The sequence below is a fragment of the Podarcis raffonei genome, chromosome 1 (genome assembly GCF_027172205.1).
Source record: "Podarcis raffonei isolate rPodRaf1 chromosome 1, rPodRaf1.pri, whole genome shotgun sequence".
NCBI classification, from domain to species: Eukaryota; Metazoa; Chordata; class Lepidosauria; order Squamata; family Lacertidae; genus Podarcis; species Podarcis raffonei.
Window position 1 is genome coordinate 130,970,186 of NC_070602.1, and position 26,794 is coordinate 130,996,979.

Genomic DNA, 26,794 nt, shown 5'->3' on the forward strand with positions numbered 1-26,794 from the left:
GCCCAGCTGTCTTGAACCAAAATGGCAGCAGTAACAATGGGTGCTGTTTCCTTCACTTCGGTCCATGGTGGGCAAGATCAGCTTCCACCACTGGAATAGAGAAACAGGCACTGAAAAACTTTCATCCAGTTACCGTATATGCTGGTAGAATGCAGCTGCTGGAGTAACACAGCAGTCGGGAAAGCATGCTTTGTAGGAGAGCTTAGTATGGCTAGTAGAGTGTTGGTTCTAAAAGTTGGGTGTCAAGCCCCACTCTCTGCAAGATTCCAGGGGATTCCAGGGTCTGTGTTCCTTTGGAGAGTTGAGACATGCTGGAGACTGTTGTAGATTTAAGAAATATGGTTTATTCACCCACTGTATTTACACCTTCAGTCTGCATGGAGGGAGTCCAGATCTTACAGCATGGCCATTTCAAGAGGGGCATGTCTCCCACAGTAGTGCAGCCAGCCTGCCCAAGATGGATCCAGGTCTTGCTTCTTCTTCCAAGAACACCCTGCTTTAAACGCTATTTTCCTGTCGCCCCACACCCAGTTACCCTGGCAACCTTCCAACTCCCCAGTCTCTGTTCACATCTCAGGGCAAGCAGGGAGGACAGTTCTCTTGCATTGCCAATGGCCCTCAATGGCCCTGTTTTGTTTCTTAATGGCCCTAGCTTGGCCAGGTTATTTTGCATGGGGTGGCCCAGGAGTTCCTCTGCAGCTTGCATTTCTCCCTTCACATTCCAAATAATCAAAATCCTACCATTTATTGAGGAAATCAGACCTGAGTGCTCACTGGAAGGACAGATCCTGAAGCTGAGGCTCCAATACTTTGGCCACCTCATGAGAAGGGAAGACTCCTTGGAAAAGACCCTGATGTTGGGAAAGATGGAGGGCACAAGGAGAAGGGGATGACAGAGGAGGACGAGATGGTTGGACAGTGTTCTCGAAGCTACCAGCCTGAGTTTGACCAAACTGCGGGAGGCAGTGGAAGACAGGAGTGCCTGGCGTGCTCTGGTCCATGGGGTCACAAAGAGTCGGACACGACTAAACGACTAAACAACAACAAACCATTTATTAATGTCTAGGATTTAGGAGGGGTTCCCCCCAATCTATTACATTATTATCTGTTCGTATAAAGGTAAAGGTAAAGGGACCCCTGATAATTAGGTCCAGTCGTGACCGACTCTGGGGTTGCGGTGCTCATCTCACTTTTTTGGCCGAGGGAGCCAGCGTACAGCTTCCGGGTCATGTGACCAACATGAATAAGCCACTTCTGGTGAACCAGAGCAGTGCACGGAAATGCTGTTTACCTTCCCACCAAAGTGGTACCTATTTATCTACTTGCACTTTGAGGTGCTTTCGAACTGCTAGGTTGGCAGGAATCTGTTCGTATAGCCCACCCTTAATCAAATGGCCCCAGGACACATTGATGGTTGCACTTAATCCTGAAACCTAAAGGGAGGAAATATTTTGCTCCTTTTACTTATGCCTATAATACAGTCTGCTCCTATATTCTATGATCACTTCTTAGTTTTAATGGCAAGCCCAGACTGAAATAGTGACGATGAACTGCATCCGTTGACTTCCTCGCCCCAGAAAAGAAGTCCACACTTCGTTTGTTCTTTTCACCAAAACTTGCTAGAGCTGATTTTGTGATGACCCTTCTCATATGGAGCAAAGAGATCACACATTTCTGGTTTCAGCTTCACTCCGGGAACCGTGAAGATGGACTGTGCTATGAAGGAAACAAAGAAGCCAAGTATCAGTTACAGGGGAGCAATACAGGGAAGCCTGCACTGGGTCAAATCTGTCCTTGATGGTGACCCACATTGCTTGTCTTGAAAGAAAACTGCTCCTATGTGATGCTGCTTGACACAGGAGTAAGGTCATTTCTGGGTGAATTTCCCCAGATTTCTTGGAGAGCCTCTACACCAATGCAAGTGGAATGGATAACCAATCGCTCTCCAAATATTGGTGGACTCCAACTCCCATCAGCTTCAGCCAATACAGTGGTACCTCGGGTTACATACGCTTCAGGTTACATACACTTCAGGTTACAGACTCCGTTAATCAAGAAATAGTACCTCGGGTTAAGAACTTTGCTTCAGGATGAGAACAGAAATCGTGCTCTGGCGGTGCGGCGGCAGCAGGAGGCCCCATTAGCTAAAGTGGTGCTTCAGGTTAAGAACAGTTTCAGGTTAAGAATGGGCCTCCGGAACGAATTAAGTACTTAACCAGAGGTACCACTGTATAGCCAATGGTCGGGGATGATGGGCGCTTGAGTCCCACAACATCTGTAGGTTCTCAACCCCTCTTCTAGTGGAATCTATCATTTTAGTAACATTTATGATAACTTTTTTTTAAAAAACCCCAGTAGCTATGCCTTTGCAAGCCAGCAACCCTCCAGATATTTTGGACTACAACTCCTATCTGCTGTGGTAGCTGAGATTGATGGGAGTTATACTCCAAAGAATCTGGGAAACACCAGGTTAATGAAGGGAGTCAGGCAATCTGCTCCAGAAATTCATTCACAGACTGAAACATGCTATAGGGACCAGCAGCAAACTCTTCCTGGACTCCTTCCCAAAGTAATTTTAACACGAAACCACCACTGGAAACTACAACCGTAGAAAGAAACATGTCCACTCTGCAGTTCTAGTAGTAAACCGACAATCAGTTGATTTACTGGCAAAAAGTCACACATCCCCATATTTAACAAGCAAGCAATGGGGTAGCTTTGCACGTTACAAGAAGTGTCAAAGAGCCAACATCCCAGTGACTAATGAATCCACTTTTTTGTAATCTTGAGGTTGTGTGTGCGCGCATCTTCCTCCCTGTGAGATGTGCAAGATCTGATTGTGGGCCCAGATTACACATGTTCCCTGATCCTACATGAGCCTGGAAGCACACATAGTGGATGAGTCAGTTGCTTGTTATCGCTGCACAGCAGGGAATGGTTCCTGAGCCATTATCCTTGGCTCCAGTTAGCCAGTTGCTTATCAGACTAAACTGATGGGGTTCCCACCCCCCCACCCCGACAAGTCTTCCAGGTCACCTCTTTTGATGGCTTTTTTGATGGGATGCTGGGGGATTAAAAAACAACAACTAGTCACACCTAGACTTTGTCTGACCATCAGCCTTGGCTTGGCACTCCATCTCTCTCTCAGATCATACATTGCAGCCTGGATGCCTAACCTGTTTTCCATTCCCCAGCCTCTTTCTTTTGGCTTAAGGGCTGGGAGAGATCCTTGTCTGAAATCCTGGAGACTTGCTCCAAGTCACTGTAGACAATATTGAGCCCAATGCAATGGGCTATAGGTCTGACTCAGTACAAGGTAGCCTTCCTATGTTCTTCCTGTGTGTGTGTCAAGCAAAGCCTGTCCTCCAACACCTTGCCACCGGTTCCAGTTCCCCCCAGCATCTGCTGCCTGAGATGGGTGCCTCACTCTGCCCAATGATAGAGCCGGCCCTCCTTATCCCGGACACTTGTGCTTTTACTGTGCAGCACTTCGGGCAATATGTGAAGTTGCCCAGCATTTCTACATTTCAGTCCCTGTAATCCTCCCAGGGAGGAGGATGGCGCTGTGGGTTAAACCACAGAGCCTAGGACTTGCCGATCAGAAGGTTGGCAGTTTGAATCCCTGCGACAGGGTGAGCTCCCGTTGTTCGATCCCAGTTCCTGCCAACCTAGCAGTTCAAAAGCACGTCAAAGTGCAAGTAGATAAATAGGTACCGCTCTGGCGGGAAGGTAAATGGCGTTTCCGTGCGCTGCTCTGGTTCGCCAGAAGCGGCTTAGTCATGCTGGCCACATGACCTGAAAGCTGTACGCCGGCTCCCTCGGCCAGTAAAGCGAGATGAGCGCTGCAACCCCAGAGTCGGCCACGACTGGACCTAATGGTCAGGGGTCCCTTTACCTTTACCTTTAATCCTCCCAGGGAAAAAACAAGCCAATTCTCTTTATAGTTATAGTGGTACCTCGGGTTACATATGCTTCAGGTTACAGACTCCGCTAACCCAGAAATAGTACCTTGGGTTAAGAACTTTGCTTCAGGATGAGAACAGAAATCGTGCTCTGACGGCACGGCGGCAGCAGGAGGCCCTATTAGCTGAAGTGGTGCTTCAGGTTAAGTACAGTTTCAGGTTAAGAACAGACCTCCCGAACGAATTAAGTACTTAACCCGAGGTACCACTGTACTTTGTTTTTTTAAAAAAATGTAAAGAGGAAGAAACGTGCGTTAGTATTTTCCTAATATCATAATAAAAAGAAGCCGAGAAACTTCCACAAGTTTCCCTTTTCCATTTGGAGGGTGTGTGGAGTGAAGCTAGGATTCTCTAGCACAGCTTCCTGCCCTGGTAGGATTCTTATCTGGAAATTCTCTTTTTTTAAAATGCCAGGAGCCCCAGAAAAGAAATAATTTGGCATAACAGTAGTGGGAATGCAGCCTGCTAATCAAAAGGATTCAAATCTTCCTATGTGCTGCCAAGCTCTCTTCTTCCCACTCAGCGGAGGGTGGGAGGGAAGGGGAGAGAGGGGGGGGGAGAGAAAAGAAGAGAGACAAAAAGACAGAGCAAAACCAAAAGCATGGTGGTTCCCTTCTTCAGCAATCTTAACAAATGCAAACGCTTCCACTCCACTGACTCCTCATTAACTTACCGAATCTGACAGTCTAATTATCGCAGCTGCTTTGCGCTTAGAATAAATAAATATGAAAGTGGATGTTTAAAGGAAAACGAGAAGGGAAAGGGCCGTCATCCAGGCAGTCAATAGAGAGAGATAGTTTGTTTTAAATTTTTATATCCGTACGTATTTAGAGCATTTTTGGGGGGGAAAGACAGTGCCATAGTTGTCTTTCAGACTAATTGAGTTCCCCACTTGGTGGATGGTTGCTTCTTGTTGTCACCATTTCCAGATTTTAACTTTTAAACTTTTGTTCCCTGTGAAACCTGCATCTCTATTTTGCTCCTCTCTCGGTATCTCTCTCTCTCCTCTGAGATTGTGGGTGGCAGCAGGGTTCAGCTCTGCCTAGCTCCCACAGCATCCCTGGCTGCAAAGCAATCCAGCCAGCAAAATGCAGCGGTGGCACATTGCAGAGCACAGTTACTCTTTAAATTATTTCTGTCTTGGGGAGGGGGGCACATGTATAGTGGGAGGGGGGAAATTACAAGCGCTCCGGTTTAAATATTGCCTCTGCCGCTGGAACAACAAACACAATCTATGTAGTCCTTTGAGTCTTTTTCAATTTCCCTTTTCTACAGCGTAGCTGCTTTAGAGGCGGTAATTTGAGGAAGAGGACCAGTTTGTGGGGCGGGAGGACCAGTTTGTGGTGCCCTTCCTCCTCACACTGTTTTTTCTGCTGGAAATCCCCTCCCCTGCAGATGCTTCTACTTCCACTACAAAAATATATATCATCGGTATGAGTAGCTTGGGAATGGGATTCTTAGGTTGTGTAAAAATTACCACTTACTCTGGCACACTCCCACTGATGGTGTTTAAAGCTAAGTACAGTGGTACCTCGGGTTAAGAACTTAATTCGTTCCAGAGGTCCGTACTTAACCTGAAACTGTTCTTAACCTGAAGCACCACTTTAGCTAATGGAGCCTCCTGCTGCTGCCGCGCCGCCAGAGCACGATTTCTGTTCTCATCCTGAAGCAAAGTTCTTAACCCGAGGTACTATTTCTGGGTTAACGGAGTCTGTAACCTGAAGCGACTATAATCAAAAGCGTTTGTAACCCGAGGTATCACTGTACACAAGATGTTAACCACAATCTACAGGTACAGTGGATGCTCGGGTTGCGAATGTGATCCGTGCGGGATGCACGTTCACAACCCGCAGCGGCGCGTCTGCACACACACAGGTTGCAATTTAGCACTTCTGCGCATGCGCAAAGCATGATTTAGCACTTCTGCGCATGCGTGGCCGCCGAAACCCAGAAGTAACCTGTTCCAGTACTTCTGGGTTTCGGTGGTCCGTAACCCCAAAAAACACAACCTGAAGCATCCGTCACCCGAGGTATGACTGTATTCCTGTTGCTCAGTGGTCCCCAGTTAGCTAACAGACCCCCTGCTTTTCAAAAGCCAAGCCATGGAACCCCTACTTTTGAAAATGTTGACATGTATGCGGTGAAGTTTTTGTTATGTGAATAGTGCCACCATACCCTCCAACATGTCCCAACACAAAACCAGGACATGCATCTTCCGGGCTGCGCTCCCACATGACTCACATGACCTGTGCAAGAGCACAGCACCCCAAAACATGCATTTTTCAGTGCCACAATATTGTGCATTTTGGGGCACTGTGCTCCGCCCCCCAAAAACGGGGTGTCCTGGACAGCTGATGGGTATGTGACATGGACCTCCTGGGTGAGTTACGCAGATCTCCTGCGGTCCATGGACCACCAATTGGGATCTTCTACTGTAGCTCCTTGAAAAATACTCCTGTGTGACGTGCTTTCCCTCAAACCAGTTTCCATCCAGTTCAGCTGAAGTGTGTACCGTATTTTTCGCTCTATAAGACGCACTAGACCACAAGACGCACCTAGTTTTTGGAGGAGGAAAACAAGAAAAAAAATATTCTGAATCTCAGAAGCCAGAACAGCAAGAGGGATCGCTGCGCAGTGAAAGCAGCAATCCCTCTTGCTGTTCTGGCTTCTGGGATAACTGTGCAGCCTGCATTCGCTTCATAAGACGCACACACATTTCCCCTTACTTTGTAGGAGGGAAAAAGTGAGTCTTATAGGACAAAAAATACGGTACGTTTCAGGCAGCCACTGAGCATGCGCAGATGTTAGCACATGCGCAGTGGGGGGAACCCATTTTGTTTCTTCCTCGTGTGAAGTCCTGTCAACGATTGACAGGACTTGAGACTCTCTCTTACCTACTTGCCTGGCACATGCATGTTGTAATCTTATTTATTATTTAGTTTGTTTAGAGCATTTGTACCCCACTCTTCAACCAAGAAGGTTACCAGAGTGGCTACTTACATGTAGTCAATAAAGACAAGACAGTCCCTGCCTACAGGCTGACAAACTAAAAAACACAACACACAAGGGGAAATGAACAAGGAGGGAAGAAATGAAATTCTGGTACCAATCCTTAAACAGCTGTTCTCATAAATCCAGGACATACCACAGAAGAGAAATCCAGTGTGTAAATTAACTTGCACATTATCGTTGTAGTGAATTTTTTTAAAAAATCAATTATATAATATATACCGTATTTTTTGCTCTACAAGACTCACTTTTTACCTCCTAAAAAGGTGAAATGTGTGTGCGTCTTATGGAGCGAATGCAGGCTGCGCAGCTATCACAGAAGCCAGAACAGCAAGAGGGATTGCTGCTTTCACTGCGCATCAATCCCTCTTGTTGTCCCTCTTGTGGCTTCTGAGATTCAGAATATTTTTTTTTCTTGTTTTCCTCCTCTAAAAACTAGGTGCGTCTTATGGTGTGGTGAAAAATATGGTAATTATATTATATAAGTCAGTATATATTATATACTGACTTAAGTTTCATATGTGAAAATTTCCAAAGTCTGCATTCACTCTCGCTGAAACTTCACAATGGATAGATCAGATTAGTCCTTTTTAGGGCCCCACAGCTATGTGAAAGGTTTGAAGCTTGCTCAACAGTGATCACACCAAATGAACTGTGCTGTTAGCGCACAAGGGGAGGTGTGCTTGTTTGCACACTGACACAGATCAAAATGGATGAGAGAGGGTTCAGGGAGGCATGTTTCTTTCCTTTAGCAAGTGCCCAAGCCACTTTAGGGGGGAATTGTCTCGCTTGGGGGAGGCGGGTGGTGCTGTGGGTTAAACCACAGAGCCTAGAACTTGCTGATCAGAAGGTCGGCGGTTTGAATCCCGCGACGGGGTGAGTTCCTGTTGCTCGGTCCCTGCTCCTGCCAACCTAGCAGTTCGAAAGCACGTCAAAGTGCAAGTAGATAAATAGGTTCCGCTCCGGCGGGAAGGTAAACGGTGTTTCCGTGTGCTGCTCTGCTTCTCCAGAAGTGGCTCAGTCATGCTGGCCACATGACCTGGAAGCGAGATGAGCGCTGCAACTCCAGAGTCGGTCACGACTGGACCTAATGGTCAGGGGTCCCTTCACCTTTACTCGAAGCAGTGGCCAAGGAGAGGTAACGAGATTCTCCCTCGCAGCAGCAAAGCAGCAGCCACAATCGCTTGGGAGAAGCGCCTGCTCACCCTCCTCCCCGAGCTCAGTAGCAGGGGAAATCGGGACATTTTGGGATCAAATCAGAAGCTGGGATGGCTTTTGTAATTCCGGGACTGTCCCTGGAAAATCGGGACACTTGGAACATGTGGAACATGTATGCATTTGTAGCTCCACCTGCTTCTGCCATTGACCCTGCCCAACAAGAAGTTTGGCCAGAGGAGAATGTGGCCCTTCCGTTTGAAAAAGGTTTCCCACCCGTGGCACAAGGGGACAAGAAGTATACCCCACGCTTCCTGCAAACCTCCCGCCTCCTTTTTGCTGAACCAAAGCAAAGCAGCCTCCTCTGCCGGCAGTTCGCAATCTGATGCAGTTAACATCTGATCCTTCGCATTCTTTTCAATAATCGTTAAAATCTTGTTGTTCTTGTTGTCATTATCAAAACTCCTTTTTAAATAAAAAAGCAAACTTTGCATCGTTCATTTATCTCCCTCCCACCCACCTAGTCACCCCCTGTGGCAATTTGCGGGAAAGAGCGGTCCTTGCTATAACAATTTCATAACAATGTCGGGGGGGGGAGGGGATCTCTCTTCCGTATCCTTTCAGATGAAGATAACAAGCTGATTCTTTTACCCACTGCCACTTCAAATTTGTACTTGAGCATACGAAAGCTAATCACCACCATCCCCTAGACTAGGCTACAGCCAGAACACAATCTTGTATGCACTCAGAATGCTAAATTTTATATAATTCAATTAAATTAGCTGCAGTGACCCTGGAACCCAAATGTCTTGCTTGTTTGTGAAAGTACAGGCAGATGTTTGTCGGGAGTTTTTTGTTGTTGTTGTTTTTTGAAATCACATTGCTGTTGTTGGGTGATATCCAATATTAGCTATATTCTGAGTAGACCCACGGAAATCAATCGGCTTCAGTAACTTCAGCCCGTTTATTTTATTGGTTATGACTAGCATTAGTAAAGGTAAAGGGACCCCTGACCATTAGGTCCAGTCATGGCCGACTCTGGGGTTGCAGCGCTCATCTCACTTTACTGGCCAAGGGAGCCGGTGTACAGCTTTCAGGTCATGTGGCCAGCATGACTAAGCCGCTTCTGGCGAACCAGAGCAGCACACGGAAACGCCGTTTAGCTTCCCGCTGGAGCGGTACCTATTTATCTACTTGCACTTTGACGTGCTTCCGAACTGCTAGGTTGGCAGGAGCAGGGACCATTGGGGAGCTCACCCCGTCGCGGGGATTCGAACCGCCGACCTTCTGATCAGCAAGTCCTAGGCTCTGTGGTTTAGCCCACAGCGCCACCCGCGTCCCCATGACTAGCATTGGGTACCACCTATTATCATCATTGCAATCGTAGCGAATTCACTTGAGAATACGAGCTTGCTGGGTCGTAAACTGCAACGATTTCTGCCTGAAAGACTCTGGTTGGCTTCCCAACACGTTGGGTTGCCATGATGACATCATGGACTTTCCCCCAGTCCACCAAGGCCCCAGGGGCTCCAATTGGGGTGAAATATCAGCCATTGCAAGAAACACTCCGATATACCAACTCAGGGGAATGGGAATTGCATTCCTCATATGGAAATGATCCATCTCCTCTCCAGGAGTGACATGTTGTGTTCGCCAATCTGTTGCCTTCCTCCTTCCCTCCCCACCTTTTCCCCTCCTGCGTTTCTGTCTCTTTGCTCTCCCCCCCCCCACACACCTCTCCCCTCCACACACACACACACACACACACACACACACACACACATTCTCTCTCTCTCCTTCTTTTCCTGTCTTTTGGCACGGGCACTTTCATCTCCTCCCTCGGGGATTTGAGATGTCACTGCAGGAAGTGCTTGTCTGCATCTCAGGCAGCGGCAGAGCCCTGTGGCTTTGACAAACCTCATTTAATTGGGAGGAAGCCAGGAGGGTTTGAAAGAACTGAAACATCCACGAAACTCCTTTTATCAGGCATAATTTAAACTCTGCATGGAAAAAAACCTATATGTATAAAGGAAAGTCAACTCCCCCCCACCCTGCTGAGAGTCCCCCCTCCTCCTCCTCCCCGGCCTCCCCATCCCCCGGCAAAGCCAGGCTCCTACGAGATTCCATCTTTTCAATTTTCTAAAAGTGTCAAAGTAGATTTGTGCTCTGCGGCTGGTTGGGTAGAAAGGGGATGCAGTTCTCTCTCTTGCTCTACACACACACACACACACACACACACAGAGAGAGAGAGAGAGAGAGAGAGAGAGAGAGAGAGAGAGAGGGGTGGGGGTGGGGAGAGTCCCATCGCACATGTGGACCTTGTTCTGTGCATGCAACAACTTCGTTTAATTCCGCCCATGAATCTCGTGGTCTTTGGCGGCATCTACTCAGCCTGCGACATGCCTCCAAAGTCAAAATCATTTATTTCCAACCCGCCAACCCACCCACAACCCAGGCCCGATAACAAGACGGCAAAGCCTGTCAAGAGTTGTTTTCGTACGCAAAGAATATTGCGTCCCCGTCTGTGAGGTCCAGCTTTAATTCGCTCTGAGGTATTTCTACTGCTGTCAGTTAATTGAGGCAGAGGAGTCCTAGGCTCCCTTGGTGGTCCTGATCATGGCCCTGAGAGGGACCCCTTCCGAGGTGGCCAAGACTGGAGTGATGGTAGAGAAAATAGGGGTGTGCCAGACAGAAGGGGACCTCATCCAGAGTTCCATGGTGACTGAATTTCGTGAAGACTTCCATCCAGACAAGCGATTTGACCATTGCTTACGTGAATTTGAGGGACGGGGAGGCCCACCCCAAGAAGAGAAGTGGAGGTGAGGTGGTCCAGTCCCACCTTTCCCCCCTGACCCCAGAGAATTCAATGAGGGAGATAACAGAGGTCCAAACTGTGGACCTCTTGGGAGGGATGGAGACCTTCAGATGAGAGATTTCCTCATGAGCCTGAGGACTATGGACCAAACAGAGATAGCGATCAACACGATAAAAGTGAAATTGTAGGAGTCAATTGTAGGAGTCAAATTTCAGATTAAGGACTGGAAAACCAAAAACTTGTCGCCTTTCGCTGGGGAGGGGGCCCTGGAGGGCCTCCGAAAATAATGAATAGAGTTGGGGCGATAACGCAACCCTGATTAACACCTGATCCCACTGTGAATGGTTCACTTTGAGAGCCATCAATCTGCGAATGTTGCTGTCATATTATCTTAAAAGGTAAAGGGACCCCTGACCATTAGGTCCAGTCGTGACCGACTCTGGGGTTGCGGCGCTCATCTCGCTTTATTTGCCGAGGGAGCCGACGTTTGTCCGCAGACAGCTTCTGGGTCATGTGGCCAGCATGACTAAGCTGCTTCTGGTGAACCAGAGCAGCGCACGGAAACGCCTTTTACCTTCCCGCTGGAGCGGTACCTATTTATCTACTTGCACTCTGACGTGCTTTTGAACTGCTAGGTTGGCAGGAGCAGGGACTGAGCAACTGGTGCTCAGCCCGTCATGGGGATTCAAACCGCCGACCTTCTGATCGGCAAGTCCTAGGCTCTGTGGTTTAACTCACAGCGCCACCTGTGTCCCTTCATATTATCATAGGAACATGCAAGCCCACTCACCACGACAAGGTGAGTGAGGCTGCTGCGACAGCCCACACCAGCAACCGGAGTCCTCCACCAAGGTGCCCAGGGGAGCCTGTGTGTCTCGCCCAGCAGCCCAGAGCAGCAGAGGCATGTGCCAGGGAGCGCATGGATGGGCAAGTGGGCTCCTAGCTACTCTGAGCCGGAGTGGAAAGGAGTGGGTTTTCGTGCCCCTCCCCCTGGGCCTTTCGTCCTTGGCAGAGGCGAATCTGAGAAACCCCTAGGATAAGGTTACCACACGTCCCCATTTCCTGGGGACAGTCCCTGTTTCTACAAATCAGTCCCCATAGAAACTGCATTGAAGTTGAAAAGTGTCCCTGGATTCGTTGAAAAAAATCTGGTAACCTTATAGGTGTGTCCCTGAATGGAGGATGGCTTTAAACACAAAGTCAATGTCTGCAAAAGTCTTAGACATCTTCCTGACAAGAAAGCTTCCCAGAAAGCGCCGAGTGCCTTCTGGCGGTTCCCTCACTGTGAGAAGCCAAGTTACAGGGAACCAGGCAGAGGGCCTTCTCGGTAGTGGCACCCACCCTGTGGAAGGCCCTCCCACCAGATGTCAAAGAGAACAACAACCACCAGACTTTTAGAAGACATCTAAAGGCAGCCCTGTTTAGGGAAGCTTTTAATGTTTGATCTTTTACAGTGGTACCTCGGGTTAAGTACTTAATTCGTTCCGGAGGTCCGTTCTTAACCTGAAACTGTTCTTAACCTGAAGCACCACTTTAGCTAATGGGGCCTCCAGCTGCCGCCGCGCCATCAGAGCATGATTTCTGTTCTCATCCTGAAGCAAAGTTCTTAACCTGAAGCACTATTTATGGGTTAGTGGAGTCTGTAACCTGAAGCGTATGTAACCTGAAGCGTATGTAACCCGAGGTACCACTGTATTACAGTATTTTAATATTTTGTTGGAAGCCGCAGAGAGTGGCTGGGGAAGCCCAGCCAGATGGGGGGGTATAAATAAATTATTATTATTATTATTATTATTATTATTATTATTATTATTATGCCATGCACAGGGAGATTTTTTTTAGCCCTGGATACTTTCTGGTGCCTTCCCCAGCTTGGTGCCCTCCAGATGTTGCTGAACTTCAACTTCCATCAGCCCCAGCCAACATTGTCAGTGGTCATGGATGCTAGGAGTTGTAGTCAGTGTTTTTTTTTTCATCTGGAGTGAAGGTAGGCGCCATTGCAGGCCAGCGGTCCCCGTCCCCCCGCTTCTTGCCTTTATGAACTTCTGAGAAGCCCAAAATGAACATTTCAAGTCAAAATGGAAGCTGGCCAGCATGTGTGAGTCTACACTTTTTTTTAGATCAATGACTCCACCTAGCTCCTACCCATGCTGTCTAGGTTTGTCATTGTTTCTTGGGAGAAACGCAATGACAAACCTAGACAGCATCTTAACAAGCAGAGACATCACCTTGCCAACAAAGGTCCGTATAGTAAAAGCTATGGTTTTCCCAGTAGTGATGTATGGAAGTGAGAGCTGGACCATAAAGAAGGCTGATCGCCAAAGAATTGATGCATTTGAATTATGGTGCTGGAGGAGACTCTTGAGAGTCCCATGGACTGCAAGAAGATCAAACCTCTCCACTCTGAAGGAAATCAGCCCTGAGTGCTCACTGGAAGGACAGATCCTGAAGCTGAGGCTCCAATACTTTGGCCACCTCATGAGAAGAGAAGACTCCCTGGAAAAGACCCTGATATTGGGAAAGATGGAGGGCACAAGGAGAAGGGGACGACAGAGGACAAGATGGTTGGACAGTGTTCTCGAAGCTACCAGCATGAGTTTGACCAAACTGCGGGAGGCAGTGGAAGACAGGAGTGCCTGGTGTGCTCTGGTCCATGGGGTCACGAAGAGACAGACACGACTAAACGACTAAACAATAACAACATGACTCCACCTAGCTCCTAGCCATGACTGGTCAAGCCACAGGGCAGGGCCAATTCTTATTTCCTTTTCCTCAGTCCATCTCCCATGTAGTGGCAGCGAGCTTTAAGTTTTCCAGTCAGGTGAGGGCCCTCATGAGCTGCCCTAGCCATCTGCCTGAATTTAGGAGAATGAGTGTGGTAGGGCGCATTTATTTGACCAGTACCAAAACCAGGGGCAACCCCCAAACCAGCTAGGGAGAGAGTTTGCTGTAGTTTTTCGCACTTCCGTGGGTGGTGATGATGGCTGTTGTCAAACTGGCACCGAGCCGCCCAGTGACTTACTGTAACAACGTTATGGTGAATTCTGGCACCTATTTTTCTTGCGAGAAAAGCACTGGTTGTAGTTCAACAACATCTGAAGGGCACCTTGTTGAGGCAGTTGGAATATAGAATGACATACCATCAGAAAGCTGGCGCAGCTGAGAAGGTAAAGAGTTGAAAAAAGGATGGAGACATGCTTTCTGTGCTGAGATCCTGTCCCGTGGACAAAGTTTTAGCATTCTCGTTGCCAAGTCTTCAGCTTCAGATTCTCTGCCCAGCCTAAAAAAACAGAGAGAAATAACCAACACCAAAACAAGACCTTGAACCATAGGTTTAGCCACAGGAGAGACTCTGCCAACCTGATGCCCACCAGATGTTTTGCACTACAGCTTCCACCAGCCCAAGACATCATGACTGTGTCAGCTTGGGCTGAAGAAAGCTGTAGTTCAAGGTATCAGCTTGAGGAAGGCTTTCATAGGGGATCTTTCACGAGTGAACTGGCCAAAGCTGGGCAAAGGTAAAAGGTAAAGGTAAAGGGACCCCTGACCATTAGGTCCAGTCGTGGCTGACTCTGGGGTTGCGGTGCTCATCTCGCTTTACTGGCCGAGGGAGCCGGCATACAGCTTCCGGGTCATGTGGCCAGTATGACTAAGCCACTTCTGGCGAACCAGAGCAGCGCACGGAAATGCCGTTTACCTTCCCGCTGAAGCAGTACCTATTTATCTACTTGCACTTTGACCTGCTTTCAAATTGCTAGGTTGGCAGGAGCAGGGACTGAGCAACGGGAGCTCACACCGTCACGGGGATTCAAACCGCTGACCTTCTGATCAGCAAGTCCTAGGCTCTGTGGTTTAACCCACAGCGCCACCCGCGTCCCTTAGAGCGAAGGTATAGATAATTTGAAAAACTGTGTGTTAACAACTCAGCCACAGAGTTATGCCACTTAAAGGTATATAAATGGGTCAATACACTTTGCATCTCCTCCAAATTTATTCCAAGTTAGGGACCTAACTGCTAGAGAATGCTTTAGACTCATTTCCAGAGAAAGCTTTTTCCCCCTCCTCCAAAGCCATCCATTGTGAAGCAAAATCACTACTTTGCAAGCAAAGGATTTAAATGCATGGGAAGGACCAATAGCAGGGTAATACAATGCACATTGCTTTTGTTACCATTAAATTTTGGCTTGAAATTGCAATGGTCATACTTGGGTCCAGTCCAACATTGTCCCCACTCACCCCAAACCTAAGAATAAATGTATATATTGGATTGAACAGCCAGGATTCTTTCCAAGCTGCACACAATTCTGGTTATGAAATGAAGACCCAGACCAAAAAGTATAATGTTCTGGTAAGAATAGACTATACTGAGTACTCTGAAGGTAAAGACCAACGAGGGTAGTGATAGGTTATCCAACCTCTCCTTAATAACTGGGTGACAAACAGCTTGTTTTGCTTTGAGTCAAATGCTGAACTTAGGAAACTGATTACATCATTGGGGGGAATGATGAGGTAGGAAAGGCACAATAACCTGGGGGTAGGGGAGTTGAGGGACGCGGGTGGCGCTGTGGGTGAAACCACAGAGCCTAGGACTTGCCGATCAGAAGGTTGGCGGTTCAAATCCCCGCAACAGGGTGAGCTCCCATTGCTCGGTCCCTGCTCCTGCCAACCTAGCAATTTGAAATCACATCAATGTGTGAGTAGATAAATAGGTACCACTAAGGCGGGAAGGTAAATGGCATTTCCGTGTGCTGCTCTGGTTCTCCAGAAGCGGCTTAGTCATGCTGGCCACATGACCCGGAAGCTGTACACCGGCTCCCTCGGCCAATAAAGCGAGATGAGCGCTGCAGCCCCAGAGTCGGCCACGACTGGACCTCATGGTCAGGGGTCCCTTTACCTTTAGGGGAGTTGAATGATTGTTGAATAGGAGGTGGCAGACTTAATACTTAATACCCCAAGTAAAATCTCTACACCAAAGTGAGGACACATACTAGTAAGGGTTTGTAGATAGAGACAACCACTTATATTAAATCAGTTGGTGCCCTTTAACTGAAAAGGATATTCCTGAAACAGCTGCCTTTCTCCTTGCAATGAGAGGGCCAGTCCTGGCCAACACACAAGTACATGCAACTAACTCCAAATAATCCTGCAAGAGAGTGGAGGCATTAATTTGTCTACCAAAGCTGAGCCAAAGCCTCCCTGGGGAGGCTTATAAGGGAGCAAAGTCACCCTGGGTTGGGTTTTTTGGCACGGGGCGGAGTGGAGGGGCAAACCTGTGAAATTGGTGACATGTTCCATTAACTTTGCCAGAAAAGTTAAGCATGGAAACTTTGTTGTGTCATTACGGCATTCAAAGGGGAGCGGGGTGTTTTTAACCGCCCCATTAATCACTTCATCATACGCGAAGAATGTTCTTCAGATGCTCCATAGATCTGACATTAGAACGTTTTATTATATAAGCGCTCTGACTTCCTAGCTGAAACACTGTTGAGCCGCTGCCATTCCGTGTGGACAGACCAATGGTCTGATGTAAATCACTTTCATGTCACAAAGTTGTGCGGTTCCCCTCTCTACTCCCCACAGCTATGTCTGGGCGGGCGGGAGGGACTTCAATGCCAAGTGGCTGACTCCTGGGAAACATGACAGTTTGGAGTGTAGGAAGCAAAACAGAAGAAGAAGACGAAAACACCACCAAGCAAACAAAAACAGTGCCCTGAGTTTTATAGCATTTAATTTGCTTGCTTATTCAGAGCGTCAGGTGGCCTGTTAGAGCCCCGGCTGCTGTGTCTCTCCTCACACCCTCCCCAGCCGGGCATTTCCCTTCCAAATGACATCACGCCGCTGGGAACTGCTCACTTTCATTCTCAGCCTGGAGCCCCAACCAAAACATACCCATAAAATGAACTGGGCTCGGAGCGTGAATATCTCATGTCAGCTGCCAACGCCTTTTGAGGAGAGGGGAGGTAGCGGGGGGGGGGGCGAAAAGAAGCAGGAGCCATTTACACGCACAGAACTGAGGGCCGAATTCTACCAGAACTGCAACAGGGTGCAGATAGGAATGCTTTATACTGAGGTTCCATCTGCCCTATGCAGTGGTACCTCGGGTTACATATGCTTCAGGTTACATACGCTTCAGGTTACAGACTCCGCTAACCCAGAAATAGTACCTCAGGTTAAGAACTTTGTTTCAGGATGAGAACAGAAATTGCGCGGCAGCAGCAGGAGGCCCCATTAGCTAAAGCGGTGCTTCAGGTTAAGAACAGTTTCAGGTTAAGAACGGACCTCCGGAACGAATTAAGTACTTAACCTGAGGTACCACTATACATTCAAAGCAGCATCATGCAGCGCTACTATTCCCAGAGTCTGCTGGGAAGAGGCATTGACTGTTAAACCACTCTGAGAATTGTGGAATGGTCTCCCCGGGGGCATTTGGACGCCTTTTGGCACCAGGCAAAAAAAAATGTTCCTCTTAAACCAGGCCTTTGGTTGATTGACATCCAATGTCCTTTTAAAATGTGTTGAGAGGGAGGGTTTTTGGGTTGTTTTCGTTTTTATTTTACGTATTTTGTGTTTTTATCTTGTGAATCACCCTGAGATCTGTGGGTATAGGATGATGTACAAATTTTAACAACAACAACGCCACTTTTTAGTTCTCTGTGGGCAACGCTTCGCCCCACCTGCCCTGGGAATATTCCTCAGTTTGGGATCTCTTTCTCTCTCTTTTTAATAATGTTTTTATTGGAATTTTATTTACAACATAACATAAACCCCCACCCCCCAATACACAAATCCACCCTCATTAAACGTGAACATAACATACAATAAGCATAACATACAACAATACAAACAACTAAATAAAAGACTTCCTTTATCCTGTATCTGGCCTCCTTATTTACTCCTTATAAAGTGTTTCCTTTATGAATAATTATTAAGATTTTTCTAACTATAACTTAAATATCCACAAAGTCTCCTGCAGACATTAATCAAAACAAGTCCAGGTATGTATTTTAGGGCACTGTTTTGTGAAGTATTCTCTGCATTTCCCCCATGCTTTTTGAAACTCTTGTCTAGTGTGATCTCTAATTGCCTCTGTTAATCTAGCCAGCTCAACATACTCTAACATTTTGTCTGGCCATTTCTTTTTTGTTGGCAGTTTTCCCCCCCAGTTTTTAGCAATTAGGATCCTTGCCATTTCTGTGGCAGAGGAATATTTTCTGATCATCTCATGAACCGGGTGCCTTCTCCACTTCAAATGCTTTTATGCGTTTCTACATACTTGCGCATGCGTATGGGACGCGGGTGGCGCTGTGGGTTAAACCACAGAGCCTAGGACTTGCCGATCAGAAGGTCAGTGGTTTGAATCCCCGCGACGGGGTGAGCTCCCGTTGCTCGGTCCCTGCTCCTGCCAACCTAGCAGCTCGAAAGCACGTCAAAGTGCAAGTAGATAAATAGGTACCGCTCCGGCGGGAAGGGAAACGGCGTTTCCGTGCGCTGCTCTGGTTCGCCAGAAGCAGCTTAGTCATGCTGGCCACATGACCCAGAAGCTGTCTACGGGCAAATGCTGGCTCCCTCGGCCTATAGAGTGAGATGAGCTCCGCAACCCCAGAGTTGTCCGCGACTGGACCAAATGGTCAGGGGCCCCTTTACCTTTACCTTACATACTTGTGCAAAAGGTAGAAACGTGTGTGTGTGTGTGTGGGTGTAAATCAAGGCTGGCTCTGCTCTTCAACCATCCAACAAACATGGGTGAAAGTTCGTGGTTGGGCATGAAAAAAAGACAAACATCCCTGGAATTGAGCGGTCCCTGACCAAGCAGCAAAGTCCCAATGCACAAGGCTGAAGGAAGTTCCCATGTCCAGACACACAGCCTGGAACCTAGGAAGTTGCCTTGATATGAGTCAGTCCATTGGCCCATCTACTTGAGGTTCGTCCACACTGACTGGCAGGATTTTGTGCAGAAGTTTTGTTTGCAAACTATTGTCAACAAACGGGACGCGGGTGGAGCTGTGGGTTCAACCACAAAGCCTAGGACTTGCCGATCAGAAGGTCGGTGGTTTGAATCCCCATGACGGGGTGAGCTCCCGTTGCTCGGTCCCTGCTCCTGCCAACCTAGCAGTTCGAAAGCACGTCAAAGTGCAAGTAGATAAATAGGTACCGCTCTGGCAGGAAGGTAAACGGCGCTTCCGTGTGCTGCTCTGGTTTGCCAGAAGCGGCTTAGTCCTACTGGCCACATGACCCAGAAGCTGTATGCTGGCTCCCTCAGCCAATAAAGCGAGATGAGCGCCGAGATGAGAATCGGTCACGACTGGACCTAATGGTCAGGGGTCCCTTTACCTTTTTTATTGGGAAGAACCCAGCTTATCACAGAGACCCTGTCTGATAGCAGTTATCACAGAATTCTAGAGTTGGAAGGGAACTTGAGGGTCATCCCGACCATCTGCAATGCAGGAATTTCTGACCCCAACCCCTTGAGATGTGTGTATTTAGTAAGCATTGGGCAAGCTGGTAAGTATTTCAGCCTGGGTTTTTACAGAGTGACTACTATAAGCTCAGAGACCTCTTGCTTCATACTGATGACTTGTCATGAAATGGTTCACTTGCGGCTGCTTAGGTAGTTCATGCAAATAGCCCAATAATGATGACTTTTTCTGCTGCTTCCATAGACTACTTTGGAGTTGCCTTATTCTGACTCCAAGTCTGGAGTTAAAAGCTTGCATATAAAAACAAACAGACCCTAAGGGAAAGCATGATAACGCTGTCATAGGTAGTTTACCTGTCACAGATCATTCCGAGCCTCCGAGGGTTGCTGGCGAAGAACCTCTCTGGAAAGTTAATATGCAATCAGCAGATTAAACAAAACCCAAGGAAACAGTCCAAACCATGCACTTAGCTTTTCAAATCCTGCTATAAAATTTGCTGTTGGTGTATTTATAAAGCTACATTGCTTCTATAAAGCGTGAGTACTGGTATAAAGCGATTCTGTAGAGCTCTTTAACCATTTGCTAAAGAATATAGGCACCAACGCTTGAATTTTCTTTTTTTCTTTTTTTTTAAGAATACAGATTCTGCAACCAGGACTCCCAAATTCCGCAACTGAAACAGGGTATGTGGGTACAAGTGACTGGGTTGGGATTGCCGAATAGTGGAAGGCAGACAGGGAGATGTAACAGGAGCCATGAAAACCAGCTGATATGTTATGTGCGACCATCTGTTTTCTCACATGACCTGCTACAACTACACAGGGAGGCACAAAATCCGCAATCTGTCACTGCCTTACAGTGTCTCATTGAAGAGATACAACTTTTCCTAGATTAAAATAGGCAGGAGTCTTAAACCCTCTCTTTTTCTTGGCCATTGCTCTGTCCTCTGTCCTAAATAACTGGAGTCTCACCCACCCGCTTATCCTTTTGGCACTGCTCCTGTGGACTAGATACACCACTCAGAGATTTTAAAAATACTTCACAGGGTTGTTGAGCTCCCTGGGAGAAAAATATGGCATATAAATGAACAATAAGTAAATAATCAGTAATAAAATACAGTGGTACCTCGGGTTACATATGCTTCAGGTTACATACACTTCAGGTTACAGACTCCGCTAATCCAGAAATAGTGCTTCAGGTTAAGACCTTTGCTTCAGGATGAGAACAGAAATCATGCTCCGGCGGCGTGGCAGCAGCAGGAGGCCCCATTACCTAAAGTGGTGCTTCAGGTTAAGAACAGTTTCAGGTTAAGTACGGACCTCCGGAACGAATTAAATACTTAACCTGAGGTACCACTGTACAGTAATATTAAGTGTTTTTGTATACCAGTTAGAAATTTTAAAATCTTAAGTGGTTTAGAAATTCTGATCAAGAGATGTCATGTTATCCTGGGCTAGACATTACCCTTGCCATCGGTTACCAACATCTTTGCGGTGAGTTTCGTGCACACTCAAACACGCTCACACACGGCGCTCTATTACAACTCCAAGTGCCAATCAAGGGTATCATGGTGAGTTTCCCTGTCAGCAATCCACATCAATGGCAGTTGCCGCGATAGAGAGGAGAATTCACAGCGTGTAACAACACTTAGGCAGGCTTTAAAGACTTTCCTAGACAATTTGAAAAGGATTCTTTTTCCTAAACTACACTTGCGCTAACCTCAACCCAGTACCAGCGGAAAACATTCCACTTCTGTATTATGCTACTGTGGATAACCTTGCTGATACTGTTTGTTCTCCACCGGTCCAGTCAGTCAGGGCAAACACTGGGGAGGAGGTGGAAAGCCTTCAAAGAACTTCCCCACCCCACCCCAAGGCCCACAAAAATAGCCTTGGGTTGAAGGGTGGCATAGGAATTTCATGAGTAAATAAGTAAATAAATAAATAAATAAATAAATAAATAAATAAATAGTCTCCTTGCCTTTGTCAGCATTTACAATATATAGGTAAAAGGTAAAGGACTCCTGGACAGCTAAGTCCAGCCAAAGGTGACTATGGGTTGTGGCGCTCATCTCGCTTTCAGGCTGAAGGAGCCGGTGTTTGTCCACAGACAGCTTTCTGGGTCATGTGGCCAGCATGACTAAACCACTTCTGGCACAACAGGACATCGTTACGGAAACCAGAGCGCACTGAAACGCCATTTACCTTCCCGCTGCAGCAGTACCTATTTATCTACTTGCACTGGTGTGATTTCAAACTGCTAGGTTGGCAGAAGCTGGGGCAGAGCAATGCGAGTTCACCCCATCGCAGGGATTCGAACCGCTGAGCTTCTGATGGGCAAGCCCAAGAGGCTCATTGGTTTAGACCCCAGCACCACCCGCGTCCCTTTACTTTTTACAATTTATAAATAATTGCAATAAATAAACTGTTGGTTTCCCTCCTAAAGCTTATCTGGGTGTTTCTGCACTCCATTCAAGCCAGAAACTCCAGCGGGTGCAGAATGCCACGGCGAGACTCCTTATGGGGTCTTCGCTGTGAGATCATATTCATCCGGTACTATACCAGCTGCACTGGCTCCCGGTGAAGTACAGGATCAGGTTTAAGGTGCTGGTTTTAACTTTTAAAGCCCTATACGGCCTAGGACCCTCGTACCTACGGGACCGCCTCTCCTGGTATGTCCCACAGAGGAACTTACGGTCTGCAAATAAAAACATCCTGAAGGTCCCAGGCCACAGAGAGGTTAGGCTGGCCTCAACTAGAGCCAGGGCTTTTTCGGCTGTGGCTCCGACCTGGTGGAACACTCTGTCACAAGAGACTCGGGCCCTGCGGGACTTGACATCTTTCCGCAGGGCCTGCAAGACAGAGCTGTTCCACCAAGCCTTTGGTCAGGGCGCAGCCTGACTCCCTCCTCTGGCAATCTGCACAGAATTTTGCTTAATGGTTGCCACCAATTTGATCTTAATTAATTTTTATAATGAAATGTTTTTAGAATGTTGGATTATTTGATTGTTGTTAGCCGCCCTGAGCCTGGCTTCGGCTGGGGAGGGCGGGATATAAATAAATTTTTTTTTTTTTTTTATTATTATTATTATTATTATTATTATTATTATTATGGCTGGCCCAAGACATTTTGCCACCTGAGGCCCCCCTCTCCACATGCTGAAGCCAGTTGGACTGGCAGCTGAATTGTCCTTCCGTCTTGGCAACGTTGACGTCCTCCACTTCACCTGAAGGCATCAGGCTAACTTAGGGGGCACACACCAAGCTACATGGCACACCTATCTCTCTGTCCTCTGACATCTCACAAATCCCAGCATCCACAGCCTCACTTTATCTATAGGACAGTGGCCTTGATTCATATTTTCACCACTCTGGATTCTTGCTAAAAAAAGCCTAGAAGAAGAAGATTTTGGATTTGATATCCCGCTTCATCACTACCCTCAGGAGTCTCAAAGCGGCTAACAATCTCCTTTTCCCTCCTCCCCCACAACAAACACTCTGTGAGGTGAGTGAGGCTGAGAGACGTCAGAGAAGTGTGACTGGCCCAAGGTCACCCAGCAGCAGGGAATTCAACCCGGTTCACCAGATTACGAGTCCACCACTCTTAACCACTACACCACACTGGCTCTCCTAAGAGAGATGTTAATAATTGTCACCATGCCTTTCTATAATTTCAGTGCCAATAAACATGTTGACTTGCAGTATACGAACATGTGTGTGTGTATGAGGGGAGGAGGGAAGGAGGGACAGGAGAGAACTGGTGCTTTGATTACAATGACAACAAGATTCCCTTGGAGCTCTCTAATGTAATTGAAGTAGCTCTTTCGTAACCGCCAGAATGCAAGACGCTGTGACTGCTGATTAGAGATAAGTGATAAAAATAATAATTCCCAGACTGGGTGGATGAGCTGACTTAAAGCTGTAAGTTGAAAATTACTGATATGAAAGCACATCACACCTCTGGCATTTGTAAATATTCGCTGGAATGGGGCGGAGGCGTGCAGATGGCTCCCTCTGTGTGTGCAAAGCATGGATCTTCAATGGGTAAGGTTCATTACTGACAATTCCTGACCTAGGATTAAAAGAAGAGTCGTGTAAGGTCACTGAGCATCACAGTGCTCAGGGAGATGGCCAAACCCGTAGATATCTATCTAATCTGCCAATTGTTCAGGAAATAGTTGTTGCATGTTAGGCACAGGTGTCTGGTAGGGTGTTTGGTCTGATGGACATTTGGTGGCATGGGCTCCTATCCCCGTTTGCATTGGGGAACCTTGAAAAGAAACCCCTCTGCATTTCTAGCTATCTTGCATGTTACTTGCCCTTCTTTCCTGTGGGGCAGGGTCTGCGTAGGCATAGCATAGCATAACAGAGGCAGGGACCCTGAACTTAATCTTGAGGGACTTGGTGCAAGATGCAAGTGTTGTTGAGCCAATTGGGAGCAGTGACCATAGTGCTTTTAAACAAAACGCGGGAGGCGCTGTGGGTTAAACCACAGAGCCTAGGACTTAACGATCAGAAGGTCGGTGGTTCAAATCCCCACGACGGGGTGAGCTCCCGTTGCTCAGTCCCTGCTCCTGCCAACCTAGCAGTTCAAAAGCACGTCAAAGTGCAAGTAGATAAATAGGTATCGCTCCAGCAGGAAGGTAAACGGCGTTTCCGTGCGCTGCTCTGGTTCGCCAGAAGCTGCTTAGTCATGCTGGCCACATGACCCAGAAGCTGTACGCTGGCTCCCTTGGCCAATAAAGTGAGATAAGCGCCGCAACCCCAGAGTCGGTCATGACTGGACCAAATGGTCAGGGGTCCCTTTACCTTTACCTTACATGTAAACAGCCACTTGTCAAGAAACCCCAACATGGTCAGATTTGACTTCAAAAGAGGAAACTTCTCAAAAATTAGGGGATAAGTTAAAAAGGAAATTGAAAGCTAAAGTCAGGAGGGTTAAATCATTCCAAAATATGTGAGAGCTGTTTAAAGAACAATATTAGAAGCTCAAGTGGAATGTATAAATGCAGATCAGGAAAGGCACCACAAGAGTCAAGAGCGGTGATGGCCAAACTTGGCCCTCCAGATGTTTTGGGACTACAACTCGCATCATCCCTAGCTAACAGGACCAAGTGGTCAGGGATGATGGGAATTGTAGTCCCAAAACAGCTGGAGGGCCAAGTTTGGCCATCACTGGTCAAGAGGATGCCATCGTAGTTAGCTAGCAGAGTCAAAGAAACTATCAGAGGCAAGAAGTCTTCCTTTGAAAAATTAAAAAGACAAAAAAGAACAGAAATTTTGGCAGAAAATGTGCAAGCAGACAGAAAGGCACACTAAAAAGATATATTGAGGAATACATTGCTAAAAGCATTAAGATCAACAACAAGAAACTCTGTAAAAAAATTAGTAGCAGGGAGGCAGTTGGGCCCTGGATGAGGACAGAGTCAAAGGTATGCTAAAGGAAGATAAGGAGACTGCAGAGAATCTAAACAATTTATTTACATCTGTCTTCACAATGGATGATATAGGGCAGATCTCAGTGTCTGAACTAACTCTTGCAGGAAGGGAGTTTGAGAAACCTAGGAAGATAGTAGTGAGGAGAGACGAAGTTCTAGGCCTAATAGAAAAAATAAAAACTGACAAATCACCAGGTTCATATGGTATCCACCTGAGAGTTCTCATATAACTCAAATGTGAAATTGCTAAAAATATGTGACTTGTCCCTAAGCTCATTTTCCATGCCCAAGGACTAGAAAATAACCAAAGCAACACCAATTCTTAAAAGGGGATTGGGGGGGTTCCTTAATAAGAAACTTGGGGGGAATGTATTGTTAAAGATAAAAGTAACCAAGTAGAAAAACAATGACAAACCTAGACAGCATCTTAAAAAGCAGAGACATCACCTTACCAACAAAGGTCCGTATAGTTAAAGCTATGGTTTTCCCAGTAGTGATGTATGGAAGTGTAAGCTGAACCATAAAGAAGGCTGATCGCCGAAGAATTTATGCTTTTGAATTATGGTGTTGGAGGAGACACTTGAGAGTCCCATGGACTGCAAGAAGATCAAACGCATCCATTCTTAAGGAAATCAGCCCTGAGTGCTCACTGGAAGGACAGATCCTGAAGCTGAGGCTCCAATACTTTGGCCACCTCATGAGAAGAGAAGACTCCCTGGAAAAGACCCTGATGCTGGGAAAGATGGAGGGCACAAGGAGAAGGGGACGACAGAGGACGAGATGGTTGGAGAGTGTTCTTGAAACTACCAGCATGAGTTTGACCAAACTGTGGGAGGCAGTGGAAGACAGAGGTGCCGGGCGTGCTCTGGTCCACGGGGTCATGAAGAGTCGGACACGACTAAACGACTAAAGAACAACAAAAATACATGAGAACAAGCCTTGCTGAAGCAAAGTCAGCATGGTTTCTGCAAGGGCCAGTCCTTTCTCATGAACCTTTAAGAGTTCCTTGAGACTGTCAATCAGCATATAGAGGTGATCAGTTTGACATTGTGTACTTGAATGCCTTAAGCACCATTTGAACCCAGTGGAATTCAAACAGCCCACCTATTTTCAGGATTGCAGATGCAAACATTTACACGCCAGGTGACAGATCCAAAGTCTTGCAGTAGCATTGGGAGCGGTTACCTGGCTACGCATCTACACTGATCTGCCTGCCTGTCTGTCACATTTATAGCCCAACCTTCTATCAAGGTGAGCCTGCCATTTGTCAAATCTGCAAAGCTGCTGGATGTGAGTTGGGATTGATCTGATTTATGGCTTGGGTGCATGTTTGAGCAATCACTTGGCTGCTTCGGTGCTGAGTGTCAAACGCTGCATGGCTCTATTAAGTCCACATATATTGCGTGAACTCCCTTAATCAGATCCTGTTTACATAGCACAAACTTGGCTAATTTTTGCCTTAAGAAGGACTGTGTAAGGAGATTAGAGTTGGCGTACAATGACTTGCCCCACAATGGGTTTCATGGCTGAGTGGGAAGGGAACTGACCCTGAATTTCCCACATCTGAACTTTGAACTATTTATCTTAAATTACAGAGGCTGAAGGCACTCTCGGTTTGTCAGTGCAGAAGACGACTCTGCCAATAAGAGTTCCTTCAGGCCATGGTGGAGACAGCAAACTCCCTTGTTGATCCACACACACACACAGCAGCTATGATTACTTTTAGATCTAAGAGCTCCTATGACAAGGAAGATTTGCCTTCATTTTAGAATTCTGTTTCTTTCAGCCCCGTAGAGATTTATTTTTTTAAAGGAATCAACCAAACTGGGAAAGGGAAGAAAAAGCTTTCAAAATATTAAAATACACATTCCAGATCTTGGACGTCATTTATCGAACAAATGCATTCTGTTGTTTGGCAAGACTGCGCTTCTTGTTTCTTGCTTCCATCTGCTGGCAGAAAGTGAAAAAGCAAGAAATAAAATAAAAAATAGCTCCTGTG

At 46.9% G+C, this 26,794-nt stretch overlaps 1 protein-coding gene across 2 annotated transcripts in view; it reads right to left on the reverse strand.

The window, feature by feature from the left end:
• Positions 1-1,279: 1,279 nt before the first annotated feature.
• The window catches only part of CDK15 (cyclin dependent kinase 15), a 71,202-nt gene continuing 45,687 nt past the window's right edge, over positions 1,280-26,794 (reverse strand). For both annotated transcript variants that reach the window (XM_053362433.1, XM_053362427.1), the window contains 3 exons: positions 19,712-19,760; positions 14,082-14,221; positions 1,280-1,716 (listed from right to left, as the gene is read on the reverse strand). In XM_053362433.1, coding sequence (XP_053218408.1) covers positions 1,607-1,716; positions 14,082-14,221; positions 19,712-19,760 — 299 coding nt within the window. In that variant the 3' untranslated portion in view covers positions 1,280-1,606. The remainder of the gene's footprint in view (positions 1,717-14,081; positions 14,222-19,711; positions 19,761-26,794) is intronic.